At 49.7% G+C, this 20,740-nt stretch overlaps 1 protein-coding gene across 1 annotated transcript in view; it reads right to left on the bottom strand.

Moving 5' to 3' along the window:
- Positions 1 to 2,089: 2,089 nt before the first annotated feature.
- ST3GAL4 (ST3 beta-galactoside alpha-2,3-sialyltransferase 4) overlaps positions 2,090 to 20,740 on the bottom strand; it is an 88,417-nt gene continuing 69,766 nt past the window's right edge. Inside the window, 8 exon segments of the mRNA XM_030538381.1 lie at positions 2,090 to 4,574; positions 6,751 to 6,894; positions 10,671 to 10,814; positions 10,942 to 11,131; positions 13,779 to 13,800; positions 13,803 to 13,850; positions 13,853 to 13,872; positions 17,951 to 18,011. Of these exon segments, the coding sequence (XP_030394241.1) occupies positions 4,488 to 4,574; positions 6,751 to 6,894; positions 10,671 to 10,814; positions 10,942 to 11,131; positions 13,779 to 13,800; positions 13,803 to 13,850; positions 13,853 to 13,872; positions 17,951 to 18,011 (716 nt within the window). The 3' untranslated portion in view covers positions 2,090 to 4,487.

The following is a 20,740-nucleotide window of genomic DNA, read 5'->3' as shown; positions in this document are numbered from 1 at the left end:
GTTTTATGGGGAAAAATGATGGATTTGTTGCCATTTTTCCAACGAGCTTGACATATCTGCCCCTCTCTGCCTCAGTTTGCCCACCTGTATGAGGGATAACACTCACATAGCTGAGACTAGCTGCAAAACATTTTGAGGGTTAAAAGCATGGTAAATATTTCTATCCTTCTTTACAGATTGATTAGTTTGTATTTTTATTATTTCATTCTAATTTTGAAATAGACAAATTCTAATTTTCTTAAGTGATTTGATTGTTTCTGAAGTCATATTGGCTGTTCCTATTATCCAGAAGGCAGTGCTAAATGTGTCCCACTAACCAATTTGAAAGTCGACGTATGGATAAGTACCGGGCTGGTGGCCTGGCATCTCTCTCTCTCTCTCTCTCTCTCTCTCTCTCTCTCTCTCTCTCTCTCACACACACACACACACACACACACACACACACACACACACACACACACACACACACTCTCTCTCTCTCTCTCTCTCTCTCTCTCTCTCTCTCTCTCTCTAAAAGAAAAATGAAACTTGGCCACCAAATGCCTTTTTCAATGTTTTATCCACAAATGAAGTTGTTTTGCCTTTTTCAAACATATGTTTCATTCTTCACACCAGATTTTTTTTTTTAAACTGCGATCTAGATTTACAATATATACAATCTAGACAGTAAGGGACAATCAATACATCTTGCAGATTTACCTCTGTACAGTCTTTGGAGCAAGAATTCTTTTATAAAAAAAACTCTTTAAAAAAAGTCTTTACAATAGAACCATGGTGTAACACATCAGTCATCTTCGGAGGAAACTGGGATTCTGAGATCGCTAGCATTCCAAAGACCAGTGAGCGTGACGGAGTTTAGAGTTGACACATACCGTACAGTAAATATTTCAATGTTCTGCCCCCAGGGGATCGGGTCTGGACACACAGATGGGATGCTGAGGTTCTTGCTGAAGTTCGGGAACAGCTCCACCAGACCCAGGGAGGACCACACTGTGCCATCGTTCCTGTGGTACACGGGTCTCGGAGAGCAGGGGCAGAAGTTGTCTCTCGTGATTTCCTTCCACACCTCCCTCTCCCCTTCCACACCTCCCTCCACCTAAAAAACCTTTGCAAATGCCAAATGTTTTGGAAACCCAGCAGCGGAGGCCTGTACTTTTGGAGCAGGGGCACACTGGTTCCACCGCTGCCGTCACTGCAAGGTACCAAGCAGCCAAGGGCCACCGAGACACCAGGGACAAGCCCAAAGAGGCAGCTGAGAAATCTCCCGCCCCCCTTCAGAGCTCAACAAAGGGAGCTGGGGGGATCCCCTTCCTTGCCTGCCTGAGCATGGGATTCAGCAGCACTCTGCAGTATTCTGCAGTGCATGTAGTGCAGGAATGAGAGTGGGGACACTCTGCTGAGACCGCAAGCTCTGTGCCCATCCTCATACATGTCCACACAGTGCCCACTGTGCTGGAGGGGTAATGGCCCTGCAGAGGGCAGCTACGGCCATTGGGCTGCCATAGTCACCCTGCAGCCATTCCACGGTCTAGGGAGGGCTGAGCTGTTCTCCCCACCTAGCGACACCCAGTGTCCAGCCTGCTTCTCACCCTGGTCCCTGCATCAGCCCCCCCCACCCCTGCTTGTCCCCAGTACACCCAGCGCTCAGCTACCTCCTCTGCGATGGCCCCTTGGACTGGGGCTCGCAGATTAGGAGCCTGCAGGTGGGGTTCCCGAGGAGACAAGGGCAGGACACACTATTGTGTGGGCAGCCAGCACTGTGCCCATTGGACCGGCTGCACTTCCAGGCAGGGATTTCCTGGCTTCCCTCAGCGGGCGATAGCCAGCTGCTGTGAGTACCGAGAACCAAACAGCCCTGGGAGATGTATGTGTACACACACACACACACACACACACACCCCTCCAGCAGGGACAGGCAGACAGACAGACACACCCCTCCAGCAGGGACAGGCAGACAGATACACCCCTCCAGCAGGCACAGGGACACACACCCAGCAGGGATTGGCACACACACCAACCCCTTCAGCAGGGGACAGCAGGAATGGACACACACACACACACACCCCTCCAGCAAGGATGGGGAGGGAGACACACACACACCCCTTCAGCAGAGGGGGCAGGGATGGACACACACACACACCTGTCCAACAGGGGGCAGCAGGGATGGGCAGACAAACACACACCTCCAGCAAGGATGGACACAACACACACACACACACACACCCCTTCATTCCCTAGCCATGCCCCCTAGTGGTACCAGCTATGTTACACATGCCTGACTGTGCTACAAGGGAGAAGGGGTGCAGTGGTACAAAGAGCTTTGGGCCCCGATCCAGCACTCACTAAGTCAACGGGAGTCCGTCAGTGGGGTTAGATGCTTAGTGATGAAGTCAAAGCCCTACAGACACCTGGGACACAAAGCTGCTACCCCAAGCCTGGGCCACTATGGAGGATAAGAAGGGGCTGAGTACTTGCCCTGCATTGGAGCTGGGTTAGGAGGGAGTATCCCCAAAGGTCACTCCCCCTTCAGGCAAAGCAGAAGGATGATACAGTTTCAACCCACTGCTCCTTAACTGCCCCACAGGGCAATTCAATGGAAACAACATTACACTCGTTCTGCAACAAACACCGATGCGTCTCAGATAAATAATCATTTAAATTAGTTAAATTAACTAGCATTGAGCCACAGCACTGCCTGCTCAGGAGAGACATTTCTGCTCTGTCCCACCGAGTCCAAGCCCCTTTGGGTCAGCACCTTGAAGAAGAACCTTTCCCCCTATTCTCCCACCCCAGTGAGAGATCTGGGCTTTAGCAGCATGCATGCCCCCAGCCCCGCTTCAGGATCTCAAGGACCGGCTCCCAGGGAACGTGTGCCCAGAGCCCGAAGGCTGGGAGTCTCAGCGGAGAGGAGACGGCTTGCAGGGCGGGCTATGGAGACTCACCTCCCATCTCAGCCCTGCAAGTTTAGGGCCAAGACACGTTGGCTGGGAGCCTGTCTGGTACCCAATGGGTGGTGGGTGTCATAAACCAGGGGAGGCTAAGCCTCCCCTAACGCAGGCCGTGACCTTGCCCACGAGCTGCCCCCTGGACGGGGCTTCCCCTCTCCCTGAAGCTGCCAGGGGCTCAGCTCGGGCTGGTGGGTCAGGGCGGTGCGGCTGAGGCTCTTCCGGCTGTGGTTGGTGGTGAGGCACGCTTGGGGCTCTAGTAGGTGAGGAGTGGGGAAGGGGAGCAGGGGGAGGCCTCGGGAGGAAGAGGCGGGGCTGGGGCCTAGCCTCTCTGAAGGGGTTGTTCACTCACCACCCATGGTGGTACCTGTTTTATGGATAAACTGAGGGCTGCAATCCCCAGGTTGTCAGTCTGGCCCCTCTTCCCTGCAAGAAATGCACTTGCAATTGAAGGGGGGGGGGACGACAAAACAGACTTTGATCAAAAGTTTTTAAAAAAGGAAAAGAAAACCCTATTTATTCCCACTTCAGTTCCTTGAGTGCGGCCGAGCAGAGGGCATCCCCGGACCAATCTCTGCCCCACAGCGGAGGCGGCCCTGGGGGCAGCTCATTCCTGGAGCGACCACGATTCCTCCTCCAAACCTTAGCTCCCCAATGCTAGGCCATCTTACAGAACAGAATTCAAAGTCCTCCCCTTCATTGCAGCGGGGGGGGGGGGGAGGCAGCTGTGCTCTGTCAGTCAAGAATAATTTAATTCTCCCACCACTCTGCCTCTCTGCCCCCACTTTGATCGCCAGCTCCCTATTCCCACTGGGAAGCAGTACTGGGGGCGTGGGGGGGGGGTCGGTCTAAACCCCATCAGCAAAATACTGCATGGTACCCCTCCCCCCCCATAAATGTTTAAAAAAGGACACCATTACAGCTTCCATCTACAGCAGCATTCCCATGTGCCGCACCCCCAGAGCCAGCCCCACCCCGGGAAGGGGTAATGGGGGGGGGGGGTGTCAAACCAGTCCCGCTGCCTCATTCAGACTGAGAGCAAACCGATCTGGCGAGAAGTTGACAATTCTTCCGCTGTCCAGGGTTCAGTTCAAGAGTGTGCCAAACAACCCCTGTCCCCTATGTGGAGCAGACAGGCCAAAGAGATGGGCGCAGCAGCAAGCCACAAGGGCCCCTCCCACGGGGGGCACCCTCTGCAACGCCCTGAAGGCCGGCAAGTCAGCGTTGGCTTGGCCACAAAGGGATCCAGCCACCCCACGACTGGAAGGATTTCAGATGCTCTGCTTCTGAGCCTTGACACGACGTGGCCGAAAGCCACCTCAGTCTGGCCGAGCAGGACTCCGTAGCCCTCTCCCCTCTGTCTACTTTCTCCAGGACCAGCGCTGTCCCCAGCAGCCAGCCCCCACCACGAGCAGGGAGCGCACTTGGGGCCCTGCGGCGAAGCAGTGGTGTCTCCGGCCCGGTGGATGCTGGGACATGCTGGGTGACAGGCAGCCAAGGTGGAGGCCATGGCAATTCAGGGAAATTCTAGTCCACGTCCCATCAGAAGTGCGTAAGGTTCTTGACGACACCTAATTCAAGCATCCTTTTTATTGCTAATGCCTCATGCGAGACATTGTGCTCCGACGCCTGCGAGACAGACAAGAGAGAGCTCATTAGGCCAGATGCCGTGGCGACAGACCCCCTGATAAAAGCCTAGCTAGATGGGAAAGGCCGCGAGTACAGCTCCGCTCCACCCTGTCCTGTCACGGTTCACCCTCCGTGATGCTTGGGGTCGGGGGGGCTGCAGCTTTAAAAGGGGACTGTCATTGTTTCAAGAGTTTAATATTTAATGCCTACAACTGCAAAGCAGCGTTTCAGAAATCCACACAATAAGCCGCCCGGCCCGATAAAATAGGTCCATTAGTAATTAGCCACCTTGTGGCTGAGAAAGCTGGAAGCTTGGTCAGTGAGAACAGGGATTGTTCATTTTGCATTGATTCAACAGGCCGATGTCTCCTCCTTTGTCTACTTAGCGGCTCACAAAAAAAATTCTTCTCTGGGTTGGGGAAATCTTTGCCGTTATACCTACAACCCCACAAATTCTACCAGGCTGGCAGTGTTTGCATAGGTTAGTCCCACCTGGAAAGGGGTAAGTGGATTTGGCTGACTCCCTGAGGCAGATAACTCCTACCTACAGGGGTTAGTAAGGGAGCTCTCTGGGGATGAAGGATCTAGGGTGTGAGCTGAGCAGCCCTGAAGGAGCAGCCCTAGGAGCAGCCCAGCGTGGAGAGATGTTTCGAGCTGAGCTGTGTATTAGGTTATTGCTAATGTCTGTGCTCGTCAAGCTAAAGGAAGGAGGCAAGTCTGCACTTTATGCAGCACAGGGATTATGTGCAAAAACACTTGTTCTGAGGTTTTTACACAGACTTGTTCTCTGAATTTCTGTTTGACTGTAACACATGGCGGTTGGGGAATGGCGTGTGCTTTCTTGTCTGTGTAGATGTGTCTGTGTCACAGGGAAACTCAGGCTTAGTAACACACCACTGAGATTCAGCCTGGCTTCATGTTGCGCTTGTGCTTTAGATCAGTGGTTCTGAACCTTTTTGGGCTCAGGACCCTTTTGTAAATGTTTATGGCCTGTCGTGACCCAGTAAATAGTCCGGGGGTGGAGGCCCTGGGGTGGTTTTGGTCGTGTCCTGCCCGGCACTCACCCTACAGTGGCAGCTCCTGCACCTCCTGTGCTGTGGGGCTGGCTGGGCTTGGCTCTCCACTCTGAGCATTGCAACTTGTGGGGTCACAGCGCTGCGTTGGTTTGGCCCCATCCCTCTCACTGGACCAAATTTGTGTGAGTGGAGTTGTGATCTTGTTCAAGGGGTTGCAGTGCCACTCCCTCAAATTTGGCCTACCTGGGCTCCCATCATCATGACGGCTGGGCCAAACCTCAGTGGTGCTGGGACCCCAGAATTGCAGAGCCTGGAACCAGCCAGCCAGCCAGGAGCCACAAGAGCTGCCACGTGACCCTTTAAAACATTCTGGTGACCCAATTTTGGGTCCCGACCCACGGGTTGAGAAACCCTGCTTTAGATGACACCATCTCTCTGAGGAGGGACTATCTTCACTAGCTATTTATTAATTGTATTGCAGTAGCACCTAAGAGCTCCAGTTGTGGACCTAGATCCCGGTGTGCAATGCGCTGTACAGACAGAAGGAAAAGATAGTCCTCGTCCCAAGGATATGGCAAACTAAGCGTTCGGCTGTCTGTACAGGGCCTAACACATGGGGGCTCTGATCCTTGCTTGCTGTTCCTAGACACTACCATAATACAGATAGTGCTACTACCTAGAGTATTTCCTAGGTATCCTCTGTACTTACTCTGGGAAATACTCCAAATACCAAGGGAATGGAAGAGTTTTTATGGGTCATCACTGTCATATGCACCACTGCTCTCTAGTGGATGGAATGCATCAACGCTATTCATGGGTATCACCAAGGGGAGTGGCCACAGCATATGGAGGGGCGGTATAACCCTTAGTTCTATTACATACCGAATCCAGACAGCTTACCACTAGGGTGACCAGACAGCAAGTGTGAAAAATCAGGACAGGGAGTGAGGGGTAATAGGAGCCTATATAAGAAAAAGACCCTAAAATCGGAACTGTCCCTATAAAATCAGGACATCTGGTCACCCTACTTACAGCTAATATGTTAATAACACAATTCCCGCTGGTGACGTTTGTAAAGCCTAGAGAGTCGCACAGGAAAGGTGCTGTGTAACAGCAAAACGTGATCACCACTAGAGGGGAAAGAGCATACGGTCACTTACGGCCATTGACTTGAGTGTGATTTGCTCATAGTAGTGTATACTCTGTTTCTTATTGGCAGAATTAGGGTATCCAAAGCCTGCGATATGTACCAGGTCACAGAAGTGCAATGCCAAGGTGATGGCTAATAATCCCGTCGTTGGTTTCTAGAGGGAGAGAGATGAAAGGGCTCAGGGCGATTTAAAAAAACAACAACATACATGCTGGATTCAGTTCAGTGTGGTTTTCTCCCCCCTTCTCTCTTTGGGGACAGGCCCTGTGTATAACACAGAGGCTTGGTATGCATGATCATTAGAGCCGTGCGAACACTAGATCTAGATTCACCGATGACCATGGTGCTTTGTGATACATGGACGCAGTTCGTCACACATGCGTGACTTAGAATGAAGGTTCCCTACTTAGGAAGGGCAGCTGCTAGCTATAGGGCTGCTGCCATTACGAAGTGGGACTCTCGGTCCTGCGTATATCACCACCTGCCTTATGGGGTATAATACATCTGGACTAGACAAGAGAGAGAATATTGAGTCATAAACTCCAAAACACACATGGATTTTCCAAGTTGCTCCTTGAAAAATCTCCAGATGGGGAGAGTCCCTATGACAGTGTGCCAGGTCATTAGGATCTGCCATAGATCAAGGCACTGAGAATGGATAATTTAAGGAAGGCTTTATTGCCCGTGACTGCAATGCATGAGTATCCAAACAGCACTGCTTAAACTCCTGTCCCAGCATGCACTGGGCTCAGTATGAATCTGGGACAAATTCTCTTCTTTGGTTGATCCAAAGCCCCAGTAAGGAACCTGGAGGGATGATCCCTAGGACATTATATCCTCCCCTCCCAAAGTAGCACATGCTGGACACAATGTTGAGGACAATGGAGACTCCCGCATGAAAATCCATTTATGGGAACAAGGAGAAAGTCATACAAACAGTTTCTCTGGATGTGGCAACACTACAGTCAAGAGCACACCTTCCTTCAAGCAGCCAGCTGCTCTGGAAGGAGCTTCCCCCCAGCTAAGCTGGAATGAGCCATGCTGAGCTGGTCTCAGCTGGAAATGATCTTCCCCTAGCCAAGCTGGTCTGGGAATCTCTCTTTGCAGATCTTTTAGTGAATTACTTCTACCCTAACCTATAAGATTTCCATGCTTGGGACATTTCTCTCTGCTTGACGTGGCTGGGAGGATGTGAGCCTTGATAGAAAGAGACCAGAGAACAGAAGAATAACTTATTGCCTCTTCAGCCAACTTCTATTCCTTTCCAGGGAGAGGAAGCTATTCCTCTCTGGCCGTGGCAGCCCCCCATCCCCGAATGACGCTGTTCCATTTGGACATCTGCTCGCTCAGATCCCCCACATTGCTAGATTTAGAGTCACTGTGGCTCTGCACAGGTTTACTCACTCCTCAGTTATATGCTGTTCCATCCTTAGAATTCAACAACATCAACATGAGATCAGTGTATGCCAAAGATTTGCTCCTGGGACGCAGCTATTTTGAAAAGGACATGGGGGTTGTGGGGGATAATCACTGAACACGAGCTCCCCATGTGATGCTGTGGCCCGAAGGCCTGTGATCTTTGGATATATAAACAGGGGAATATTGACTAAGAGGGATTCTATTACCTCTTTGTTTTGCACTGGTGCGACTGCTACTGGAATACTGGGTCCAGTTCTGGTGTCCACCGTTCAAGAGGATGCTGATAAATTGGAGAGGGGTCAGAGAAGAGCCACGAGAAGGATTAAAGGATTAGAAAACCTGCCTTATAGTGATAGAGCCAAGCAGCTCAAATGATCTCGTTTATCAAAGATAAGGTTAAAAGGTGACTCGAGCACGGTCTTTAACTACCTACATGGGAACCAGAAATTTGATAATAGTAGGCTCTCCGCTCTAGCAGACAAAGGTCTCCAGTGGCTGAAAGCTGAAGTTAGACAAATGAAGGCTAGAAATAAGGCAGAGGTTTTTAACGCTAAAGGTAATTAAGCATTGGAACAACTGTTGGAGAGTCTCCATCATAGTACATTTTTAAATCAAGATTGGATGTTTTTCTAGAAAATATGCTGTAGTTCAAAGAGGAAGGAACTTAGGGCAGTTCTCTGGCCTGGCCTATGCAGGTGGTCAGCCTGGATGATCATAGTGGACTCTTCTAGCCTTACGGTCTATAACATTATTTGTGAAACAGTGACTGGCTCTGGGACATTTAAACCTCTGCACTTCAGTTTCTTGAGCTATAAACGAGGACCCTACCACATCTCTTGCAGGTGGGTGGGGGCATTCACTAGTCAACCATTCCCAAGTGTGAAGATGCAAAGTGCTACGGTGTTACAGCACTATACAGAAAAGGATGAGAAGAGAATTTCACTCTGAACTCTGCAGACCTTCGTAACTTCCACCAAACGTTATGGGTTTGTCTGATTTCTCACAAGTAACGGATAACAAGGAAAATCTGTTCAGCTATTTCTTGAGTTATAGATGCACACACAAAAGGCCATCCATAGCTTAAAACAACAAAAGAAATCAGATAACTCAAAACCGGCTTTGTGCGCACACACCCACCCACTCGCACACACCTTTATAATTTGACTGCACTGGCCAAACAAACAATAGAAGGATTCGGTGCAGAAAGATCTTCATCTCTGAGCAGAAGCCGCTTGCTAGTTCTCCCTCCAGAAGAGCAGCTTATCTGGTTTAGCCCTGAGCCACAATCACTTCCCAGCAGTGGCCAACTTTCCCCCCAGCAAAGCAGTGCGAATATAATCTCAAGGATGCAGGGAAACAGAGGTGAGTTGGTGGCCAGTGTTAGGATATAGATATTCAGGCCTGTCTGCAAAGGCCTATACTTTAAGAGTTTAGGTGTATTCTTATCACTTAGCTAGTTATAGAGGTATAAAAGAAAGAATCAAAAATCACTGTCTGTGTAGTGGCCTTCTCTTACTATGACAGTCTGAGGCCTGGTTCTTTAGCAGCCATAAACTGGGAAATGTATGGTCACGTTCTCACATTCCAAACTAGTCATATTAAAATAAGGCAGTCTGGGACTGTTAGGAAGGTGATTCGATCTATCACCTCCAGAGAAAGGGAAGAGCCTAGATGTAAAAGGAAACTTAGTTTGATCGCATCCTGTCTGGCAAGAACTCACTTATCAATAGACACAGCTGGAGAACCCTTATGTCTGTATAGATGTCGTTGTGAAATCCTTACTTCTGTATTGTTTTGTATGTTTATTTGCATGGTCTCTGTCTGGTTCTGTGATTGTTTCTGTCTGCTGTATTATTAATTTTGCTAGGTGTAAACTAATTAAGGTGGTGGGATATAATTGGTTAACTAATCATGTTACAATATGTTAGGATTGGTTAGGTAAATTTTAGTAGAATGATTGGTTAAGGCATAGCTGAAAATATTTTTATATAAATTAGGGCAAACAGGAAGTAAGCTGGGATTTGAAAAATAAGGAAAAGGAACTTGAATTTAAGCTTGCTGGAAGTTCACCCCAATAAACATCGAATTGTTTGCACCTTCGGACTTCGGGGATTGCTGCTCTCTGTTCATGCGAGAAGGACCAGGGAAGGGTGAGAGCAAAGCAATAAGCACTTTAACAGCCAGCATCTCCCCACACCCGGGAGGCCCCGTACTGTGGGAGGATGGATCACCTAGCATTTTATCTACAAAGCACCGTAAGAATCACCCAAGTGGCCTTCACCTTGATCTCCTCCTACCTGGAAAAGGGAAGTAATTTTCCAAACCGTGCTGAGCAGCCCAGGGCTGGGTCAATAAGTCGATGGGGCACGAAGGGGAAAAGGGTGGACACAGTGCAGCGGAATGGCACCATGCCGCCTTAGCGAGTTCCAGCTGGGACTGCCCTGTGATTTAGATCCGGGGCACCGTGAGTCTGTCTCACTCTCTCTGCCCCCAGCACACCGGCTCCCTTACCTGTTTAATCTTCCGCGGTTGCTTCATGGAAAGATTAAGCAATTTAGCAGCAGTAATTTCCATAAAGTAAGGGTTCAGAATCCGCACTTGCTCGGGATTGGCGTCCCAGATTAAAGGGGGCTGCTTCCAGAACCCCTTGCGAATCTGGAAAAGGACAACAGGAAAGTCAGGGGCTGTTCTTTCCCCACTAGGGCTGCAACAGGCTTGCATCCAGCGGTGAGAGCAAAACAAGGCAGAGGAGATGCCAGCCATCGTCCCTTGCAGCACTTACTCGCTTCTTGTCATTGAGGATCATCTCCAGCCACTGGAAATCCATGGGTTTAAATGGCACCAGCACCAGCAGAGTATCCGGGTTGTTTTCCCGTCTGGGGTCGAAGTGCGCGGACTCTGGGTAAAACAGGCGCATGGTGGTTTTGGAGCCCACGTCCGCCTCGTACCCATGAACTGGCGCGTTGTTCAACCTGAGGGGAGGGAGCACAAGATGAGGCAGGGGATATTGCATACGGGTTCCAATTTCCCCATGACCTGTCCCATTAGCATCTCGCTTCCCGTCCCCAGCGGAGACCCTTTCGGGGATTCGAGCCACCTGCTCGCCACACTTTGACGTGATAGATGTTAGGTTAGGGGACATGGGGACAGGATCCTTTGGGAATGAACTCCCCCGGGAAGTAAGGCCCATCCCACTTTGGGTGCCAGGTGCATTGCTTTGACCTGTCTTCTCTAACAAACCCCGAGCAATGTGAGTGTACGTTTCCACAAAACCATCCAAACCAAACCCCTCCCCTGCACACACACACCTCTCCCTGGGACAGGATGAGACCCCAAACACAGGACAAATGTTAGTCACATCGCTTAATGCATAATTGCAAGGTAGGGTGGATAAAAATCAATTGAAAAAATCGGATTTTTTTAAATTTAAATAGGAGTTTTTGATGAAATGCTTTTTGAGGAAAAAGCCTATCTAAAGATAGTTTTAATTAAGATACATCGTAGCTCAAAGAGCTCATCATGGAATAGGGATTATAAATTTTAATTCTATAGTATGAGACAATATATTCATGTAACGTTTAAGAAAAGTTTTGTAAATGAATTCCAATAGTTCATGGATTAAGGACCCAATTTTATGGGGTTCCAGGAGCTTCTGTATAGATTATTTAGGTTAATCTTTCTATCTACCCAATGGGACTCCGTGCTCAGTCTAGAAGATACCATCAGAGATGCTTAGTTTTGCAGTTCTCCAACTGTGGGTTTGTGTCTCCAGAGGTAACATGCTTGTTAACAGCAAAAATGTTTTGAAATAAATAATATATAGAGGTGAGAAACAACAGACCTCAACCTTATTGTCCCTCTGTTACCTCTCTCTAAAAGTGCAAAGTTCAATGAATAGAAGAAGATCATTGGGGGAGGTATAGATCTGAACAAGGAGAAGAAGTCTGGAGATAAACGTGAGAAGAGAGGGACATACGCTTTTTTGTTAAAATATTATACGTTTGCTGTTGAAGAAAAAAATCCAGAATACATAACATTGCTGTTTTAGTTAAATAAACCAATTTAAATGTCTGTCCAGTGATGTTCTCCTCCTAATACAGCATGGCAAGAAAATCCTCCAAATATTAATGATTAACCTGTTGAATTGGAGATAGTTCACCTCCAATGACTTCATAAATATTTACTTCAATTACCTTTGGCAAATGAAATCACCAAACAATCATTCATTTTCTGATATAGCTGCAAAACTAATCTGAAAACTTTTCAAAATAAATCACTTTAAAAATGTATAGTGTGTACCTTCTAAAAATGAAACCTACATCTATCTTTGAGTTGTGAAGAATATGTATTAAGGTTATAACAGGGGTTCTCAAACTGGGGGTCAGGAACCCTCAGGGGGTCACAAGGGTATTACATGGAGGGGTCAAGAGCTGTCAGTCTCCACCCCAAACTCCATTTTGCCTCCAGCATTTATAAGGGTGTTAAATATAATAAAAAGTGTTTTTAATTGATAAGGGGGGTCGCACTCAGAGGCTTCCTATGTAAAAGGGGTCACCAATACAAAAGTTTGAGAACTACTGGGTTATAACAACCAACAAGAATGCACTTTTATGTAGAAAACCATGATTAACTCGAGTCTTCCTGACTATTTGAATTAAATCATATCCACCCTACTGCCAGGTGCTCACACGTTACAGTGACGAGAGTGGTAGAAAGGCCTGAATATGCTAGAATTTCCAGGTAGGACTAACCTGGATCTCCCACATCCCTTGTGTAAATTTGTGATTTCCATTCAAATCAGAGCTGAGGAACTGGCCTAAGGAGTCTGAGCACTTGCTTCTCGCTGGTGCTGGCAATTCCAGCTCCAGGAAAGCCCAAAGCATCCCCGCTACGTGGGCTGCCCCAGGGACCCAAGTGTCTCAAAGGCAGCCCTGCTATATCAGGGCTTCCGGGCTGCATGTCATGGAGCCAGGACCATGCGGGCTCTCTGGACTTCCAAGCTCTCTGCTATGGTGCCAAGAACCTGGCACTCTTGAAAGCCCTGACTCTAACTTGAGCTTGGCTCCTAGATCCGCAGCCTGGAGTCTGGAAATCTTGAGGTCTCTCAGAGTCACTGCCATCAAGCTGATAGCCTGGAGCTCCTGGAACAGGCTTCCCCATATGAGCTGTCCAAGGACCCCAGATTTCCAGACTCTGCAGCTCAAAGGGTAGCCCTAGGGCCAGGGACCCCAGAGCTCTCAGACTCTCGGGCCACATTTCCATGTTTCTGAGACAAATTTTTGTTTGGGATTTCCCATTAACCAGCAATTGTGTCTTGGCCAGCTCTCATCCGTGCTAGCCCTGCTCCGTGGCTCTGCCTCCTTTCATGCACGCCAAAGCTAAGTCAAAGGAAAATGGAAAGATACGAGGCTCACATGCCGCATCAATTCCGGTCTCTCAACACAAAAAGAATGCATTCTGTTTTCCTCCATCCCATTAACGTAGCATGGATCCCAGAGCATTTATCTCAGCCAGTCCCCAGGTATCTGTGAACATACTCCACTCTGTCTAAACTGATGTGATGGGTCCTTGGCGGAGGAAAACTAACCCTCCCTGTACTGAATCTCCATAGTGTCTTACCTGATCACCACGTCATATTTGTGATTGCTTCCCCCATGGAGCTGTTTCGGAGCCGGTGTCCATTCCCCACACTGCACATCTTCGGCACTTCATGCTGCAAAAGAAAACAATCTCAACCAAAAGCTCTCACCATCCTTTTCATCTCTGGGGGATTGTCTCCCCGTTTACATTGAACGGTTTAGTTCATTACACATTTTTAGAAGCAACAAAAACAGTCTCGACTCCTTGGCGCCCTCTAGGGTTGAGCTTCCTCCTGCCCCGCGGGGTGAAGTTTTGCACGTAATGGCTTTGCGATGCAAGAGGTCAGACAAGATGGTAATGGACCTTTCTGCCTTGAGATCTATGAATCTGAAAGCACTGCATTTTTATCAGTAGATTCCAGGGGAAATGCAGGTGTGAATTCCCACTGCTGCTCTTCTAGTCAGTAGGGCCATTTGTCTGATGTAGACGGTTGCCCCCTCCCACCCACTAGGAACCAAACTGAAATACAAACCCAATTCACACAGACCTCTGAATAGCAATGGGGCTCCAGTCACTACCAACACAGCTAGATTCCAACTGGAGACCCAGAGACAAAAGATACCCTTTATCAGCACATTAGAATGCAAACAACACATGTTAACACCCAAATAAGGTGGCAGGTGCATACAATAAGCCCCCTGCTCAGTGCACGGCAGGGATTGAATTTGAGACCTTCATCACTAAAAGCAAGAGCCCTTACCGCTTGAGCTACAGGAGTAGCTCCTCTAAATTGGCACAGAAGTAGACTCTTATCCTTAGGTGAACTACACTCTTAGCATGGGTTACATATTGTTCAGCAGGAAAGGCACTGGGCTGGGATTCAGGAGATCTGGATTCTGTTCCCTGCTGAGGCACTGACTTCGTGTGTGACCCTGGGTAAGTCTCCTTCTCTCTGTGCCCCAGTTTTCTCACATGTGAGCTCGGGATGCCACCCCAGCAGCACAGGGAGGTTGTGAGGTTCAAAGAAGGTCTCGAGCCCGTCAGACGGGTGATATTACAGAAGTGCAGAGGCAGCATCCTTCCGCAGGCCCCAGGCACCATTCCGATAGTAATAGCTGAGGTTGGCAGGTGAAAACAAAGTGTCCAGCCGTCTGATGAAGAAGAGAAACCTGTTGGTGCCAGAAGCTGGGGTGGAATGGAGCATCCGTGTGATAAGCCAGCCCTGCAACTGGACCACGGTCAGAAAGAGCTCTAGCCAACTGGAAGCTGCTTCACCCAGTCAACCCAGTTCTTCCACCAGTTCAAGCCACTTCAGAGAGAGGACTCTGTGGCAGAAGCTTGTCTGGGCCTATAGATAGTGCACTGAAATGCAAGCAAACACAGGGGCTGAGCCTGTCAGCACACTGCACCTCCTCCAGCAAACCACAAACAGCCCTGTATTGCGCGAACAGCCTCACGCTCAGCTCGCCAGGGAGGTGGCTGCTGCTGCTCTGAAGCCAGCAGTCTGGCCTAACGACTCCAACGCCCCACTGGGTCGCAGGGATCCTTGGTCCTATTCCCAGCTCAGCTGCCGGGTGACCTTGGGCAAGTCATGTCTCTCTGCCCTCAGTTTCCCTGTCTACACAATGATGCTAATGACACTGACCTCCTTTGTAGAGCTCATGGAGATCTACGGAAGAGACGAGCCAGGCGTTACTGTTTTATTGTATCAGGGACAGGCCTTTAACTGGCCCAGCGACAGCCTCTGCAGCATGTTCCATAAGCCCTGGCTTGATCCCAGCTTTGTTTTTTCCTTCTGTCCTAGGGACAGCAGCTTCTGCCCTACAGCCCAGCTGTTGGAGATGACAGCCACACAAGGAAGGGCCTGGTTACACTGTTTAGCTCTGCATGGGAGTTTTGTTGGGTCTCCTGAGATCTGGTTCTCGTTCCTGATTCTAGGTGGGCTGGGTCAGTGGATCCAGTGCCCCAAATCTGCTGGGGTTGTAGGAGGGGGGTGGGTCACTCGCCCTGTATTTCTGACCCACGCCTCACATGGTCCGTGCTTGACTAGCTGAGACAAGCAGACCGACTGGAGCAAGAGAGAGCCAGTGCTCGGCCGTCAGACGGAATCCCGGGCACAGCAAACTGACACTGCAGCTCATTACCCGCCTGCCAAAAATCAACGGCTCGTTTTGCCGTACGTCCCCAGAGAGAGTCCAGCAATTTACGTCATTTTAGTGCAAACAGCCAGGCCGCTGGCTGGGGCTGCAGCACCATGACATCATGTCCTGGAGCACGTCTGTCAACACCGCAAGTCTACCAGGGGCTGGGAAATCCAATCCTGCTGCTGGCTGCAAGGAGGCAGCACACTGGGGAGGGGAGGGGGTCTCATCCAACCAACTCCCTTGTGCACATCATAAATATGCCCATCAGCCTGGCATGCAGTTTGGCAACCTCGGCTCACAAGGGGCCCAAAGATTGGAACAGCAGGGAGGCTGCAGGGCAGTACTGAGGGGCATCAGCAGAGACCCACGGACTGGCAAGGCAGGGGGGCTGAGCCACATGGAGAAATTTGCCAGTGCTGGGCTTGACTCTGTTCACCCCTTCCTCTCTCTCCTCTTATAGTTTACAAGGGGAGAGGAAGCAGCAGGAGAGTGGGCGTCTGTGGGACAATGCCAGGGAGGGGAGGGGAGGAGAGATGGGGCAGGGCTACAGATGGGGGAGGAATCTGGGCAAAGCCCCACGTACACACCAAGGGAAGAAGAATGGGGCAGTTCGGGGATGATAGCGATCAAGAGGGCACTGGGCTACCCAACAGGGCAGGGTGGGGTTTGGCGATGCACTCCCAACACACACAGAAGGCCAGGGTCTCTGACAGTAAAACACTCCAGCATATGCATTCATACACCAGAGGTGGTTGTGAAAGGGCACAGCTCAGGGCGAGGGCAGCTCTTCAGGTGGGCAGGGCAGGCTACGTAGGAGATGGAAAACTCAGACTTCAAACCCCCCACCAGGGGTTAAATGAAGCCTGGCGTTGGGCAGTGGCAACACCCCTTCCAAGGGCTGGCGGTCCACCAGATCGACGGCAAGACGGTGGGGAGACAGGAGGCATGTGCTTAGTTCAAGCGGGGAGATGCCCTCTCACTGCGGTGTAAATCAGGGACACCGACTGATACGCTGAGTCTCTGGTGCAAGGGAACTAAGTCTATGCAAGCAGTTTCTTCCTTTTGGCAAGGTCCCAAAGGGCAGTAGTAGATGTTGGTTCTAAGGAGAGATGAGAGCGACCTGTATGCTTCTCTGCCAGGAACTAAGGATGGGAGGACATCTCAGCCCTAGGGCAGGAGTTCACCCACCTGGCTGCTGGATTTTCAGGCAGCCAGCACCTGAGCTGTCCTTCAGAGGGTTGGGGACTGGCAGTCAGTTTAGGATGAATGACAAGAACCTGATGACGATGGCAGGGGGAGAGAGGGTGGTAGGAAAGAGACTCCCAGAAAAGAGGAGGAAGAGATGGATTGTACCCAAGAAGATGGTAAACGTGGACCTTCGCGTTGTCTCAGACAGATAGTGTTGGTGGATGTTTGCATAATAACCCTACCCCACCTGATGGGGAAGAAGACTCCATTGTCTCTTTGTCTTGATCCAGAGCCCGGCCAGATGATTTATCAACATCAACGAGGGGACCAAGAAGGAGAACGAGATGCACATAGGCCAGTATAAATGAACTTCACCCTCCTTGGCATTCAGGCCAAGAGCTTCCTGTGTTCACTCGGAGAGGGGGGCTCTGCCGGGTTTAAACTCAATTTTGGGTTCATCAAAACCTTTGCTAGGGATCTTCTCGTCCAGCATGGGTACAGGCTGGCAGTGACTGAATGTCTCCAAATGCCACCTGAACTCCAGTGACCTACACGACGTGACTGTGATAACTCAAGGCCCTAGCCAAATCCCATGACTCACAGACTGCTCTAACTGGCCCAGCAGAGAAGTCAAGGGCCGGATGGGCTGTGGGGCCTGAACCCATCACAAGGGGCACACTAGTATTAGACAACACATGGGGGGCAGAGGAGTGCTAACCCTGCCACTGCGCCCTGTGCCTGACTGGCAGACTGATGGACTTGAGTCTCCAGAGCTCTCAGTCCAGCCCCTTCCACAGCTCTGTGACGAGCATTCACCTGACAATGGCAGCACATGCAATCAGATGTGCTGGGAGGAAACGTTATATGCACTGAAATTACCTTTGGATGCTTTCGGGCACTGAGTAGCTGGTGATCGCTAACACCCGGAGGAGAATGTCTTCTGCAAAGGAATGCAAGGGGGCAGTCAGTGAGGTCAGTCCTCCCCAGAAGCCATGAGATCCCCATGTCAGGCACAAGACCCCAGGCTACCCCCATGCACCACATGGAAACCAGACAGGGAATTCTTCTCTTGAAGGGCTGTTTCCCTGGGATCATCCCTTTCCCACCATCAAAGGCTCCACCCCCATCCTCCCTCTGGCCAAAGGCAATTGGGCCTGGCCACCTTCCAAACCCAGTCCCCTCTGCCATGTGCTGACTGGCCGGGCTGGGGAGGACAGGCAGAGAGAGAGGTCAGTGCAAGTAGCAAAGATGCTCTGACCTCTGCCCAGGTCTTTCCCAATGGACGGACCCTGCAGCACACCCATGCTGGAGCATCCTCCTAGAGGCTGCGGCAGCCACGCGAGACAGAGAACGAGCTGTGTAGTAGGAAGGCAAGCGTGTAGTAACTTCACAAGAACGGTTCAGTGCCTCTGGGGCTGGCGAGGGACACAGAGGCGGCCACGTATTTATTGATCAGACGACGGTTGGAATAAACAACATGCACTTAGGTGCCTCGAAGCAGGAGCACTGAGCAAGACTGGGTAGAGCCTTCCTCAGCAGCTGTCCTGTTAACCTGTCCTCTCTGTGTCAGCACTCCCCAGCCACAGGGCTGCTCCCAAATGGACTCTGCGCAGAACCCTGCTTCCTTGGGCACCCTTGTCTGTCTGCATCCACCTGTTGTGTCTTGTCTTAGACTTAGATTGTAAGTGTTTTGGGGCAGTTCGCACAGTACCCGGCAGAACGGGCTGTTGGGCCGTGACTGGGGTGCCTAAGTGCTACAAATAAATAATGACAGTCACAACAGATGACTCTCGCGCTCTCCAGAGGAGCCTGCATCTGCACCAGCAGATCTCCTACCCACTATTAACACACAGCACTGCCCAGAACTTCCTCCAGCACCTATACACCTCCTAGCTGCAATGAGGTTCACCACACACGTCAACGCCCATGGGGCAGGCAGGCAAGGAGAAGTTCGGAGCAACCAGCCACCATCTGCCAGTGAACATGAAGTCTCACACATCTCCACCATCGGACCTCTCCCTGCCATCCACACCCCCGAAGTGAACTGCTCCTGCCAGGATTGAGTACTTGGGTAGACGTTCAAGAGAGCTGGCAGGTTCTCAAGGGGACAATATTGAATGCACAATTGCAAACTATGTCAGTGTGAAGGAAAGACAGGAAGAATGGGAAGAGACCAATATGGCTCCATCAGGAGCCCTTTGATGACCTGAAAATCAGAAAAGAATCCTACAAAAAGGGGGAACACGACCGAATTGCTAAGGAAGAGTGCAAAAGAACAGCACAGGCATGTAGGGACAAAATCAGAAAAGCTAAGGCACAAAATGAGTATCATCTCGCCAGAGACATGAAAGGTAATAAGAAGAGGTTCTTTAAATACATTAGGAGCAAGAGAAAGACAGCGGCGAGCATAGGTCCTCTGCTTGGCAGGGAAGGAGAGCTAATAACTGATGACATGAAGAAGGCTGAGATGTTGAATGCCCATTTTGCTTCAGTCTTCACTAAAAAGGTTAATGGTGACTAGACACTCAAAACAATTAATATTCACAAGAGGGAAGGAACGCAAGCCAAAATAGGGAAAGAACAAGTTAAGGACTATTTCGATAAATTAGATGTAGCCAAGTCAGCAAGGCCTGATGAAATTCGTCCTAGATACTTAAGCAATGAGCTGTAGCAATCTTGGAACCATTCATAATTATCTTCAAGAATCCACAGAGGATGAGTGAGTCCCAGAAGCTGGAGAAGGATAAACATAGTTCCTATTTGTAAACAGGGGAACCAGGAGAACATGGGAAACCACAGACCGGACAGACTAACTTCTATATCTGAATAATACTGGAACAAAAGATTAAACAATCAATTTGTAAGCACCTAGAGGATAATAAGGAATAGCTAGCATAGACTGGTCAAGAACAAATCATTGCCAAACCACCTGATTTCCTTCTTTGAAAGAGTTTCTGGCCTAATGAATGGGGGAAGCAGTAGATGTGATAGATCTTGACTTCAGTAAGGCTTTTGAGACAGTCCCACATGACATGTCTCATAAGCAAACTAGGGAAATGTGGCCTAGATGAATTACTATAAGGTGGGTGCACAACTGGTTGAAAGACTGTACTCAGAGAGTTGTTATCAATGGTTCACTGTCCACTTGGGAGGGTATATCTAGTGGGGTCCCGCAGGGGTCAGTCCTGGGTCTGGTATTATTTTTTTATTTACTTTGCTAATGGAGTAAAGAGTATGCTTATAAAATTTTCAGACAACACCAATCTCGGAGGGGCTGCAAGCACTTTGGAGAACAGGATTAGAATTCAAAACCACCCTGACAAATTGGAAAACTGGTCTGAATTCAACGGGATGAAATTCAGTGCAGACAAGTGCAAAGTACTTCACTTGGGAAGGAAAAATCAAATGCACAACTACAACAACGGGAAATAACTGGCTAGGTGGTCAGACTGCTGAAAAGAATCTGGGGGCTATAGCGGATCACAAACTGAATGTGTCAACAATGTGATGCAGTTGCAAAAATGGCTAATAGCATTCTGGGGTGTGTTAACAGAAATGTTGTACGTAAGACACGGAAGGTAACTGTCTCACTCTAGTCAGCACTGGTGACGCCTCAGCTGCAATACTGTGTCCAAATCCGTGCGCCACGCTAGGAGTGAAGTGGACAAA

Source organism: Gopherus evgoodei, chromosome 19 (assembly GCF_007399415.2).
Source record: "Gopherus evgoodei ecotype Sinaloan lineage chromosome 19, rGopEvg1_v1.p, whole genome shotgun sequence".
Classification (NCBI taxonomy): domain Eukaryota; kingdom Metazoa; phylum Chordata; order Testudines; family Testudinidae; genus Gopherus; species Gopherus evgoodei.
The sequence above is the reverse complement of the archived record's forward strand: the minus strand, read 5'-3'. Positions and strand labels throughout refer to the sequence as shown.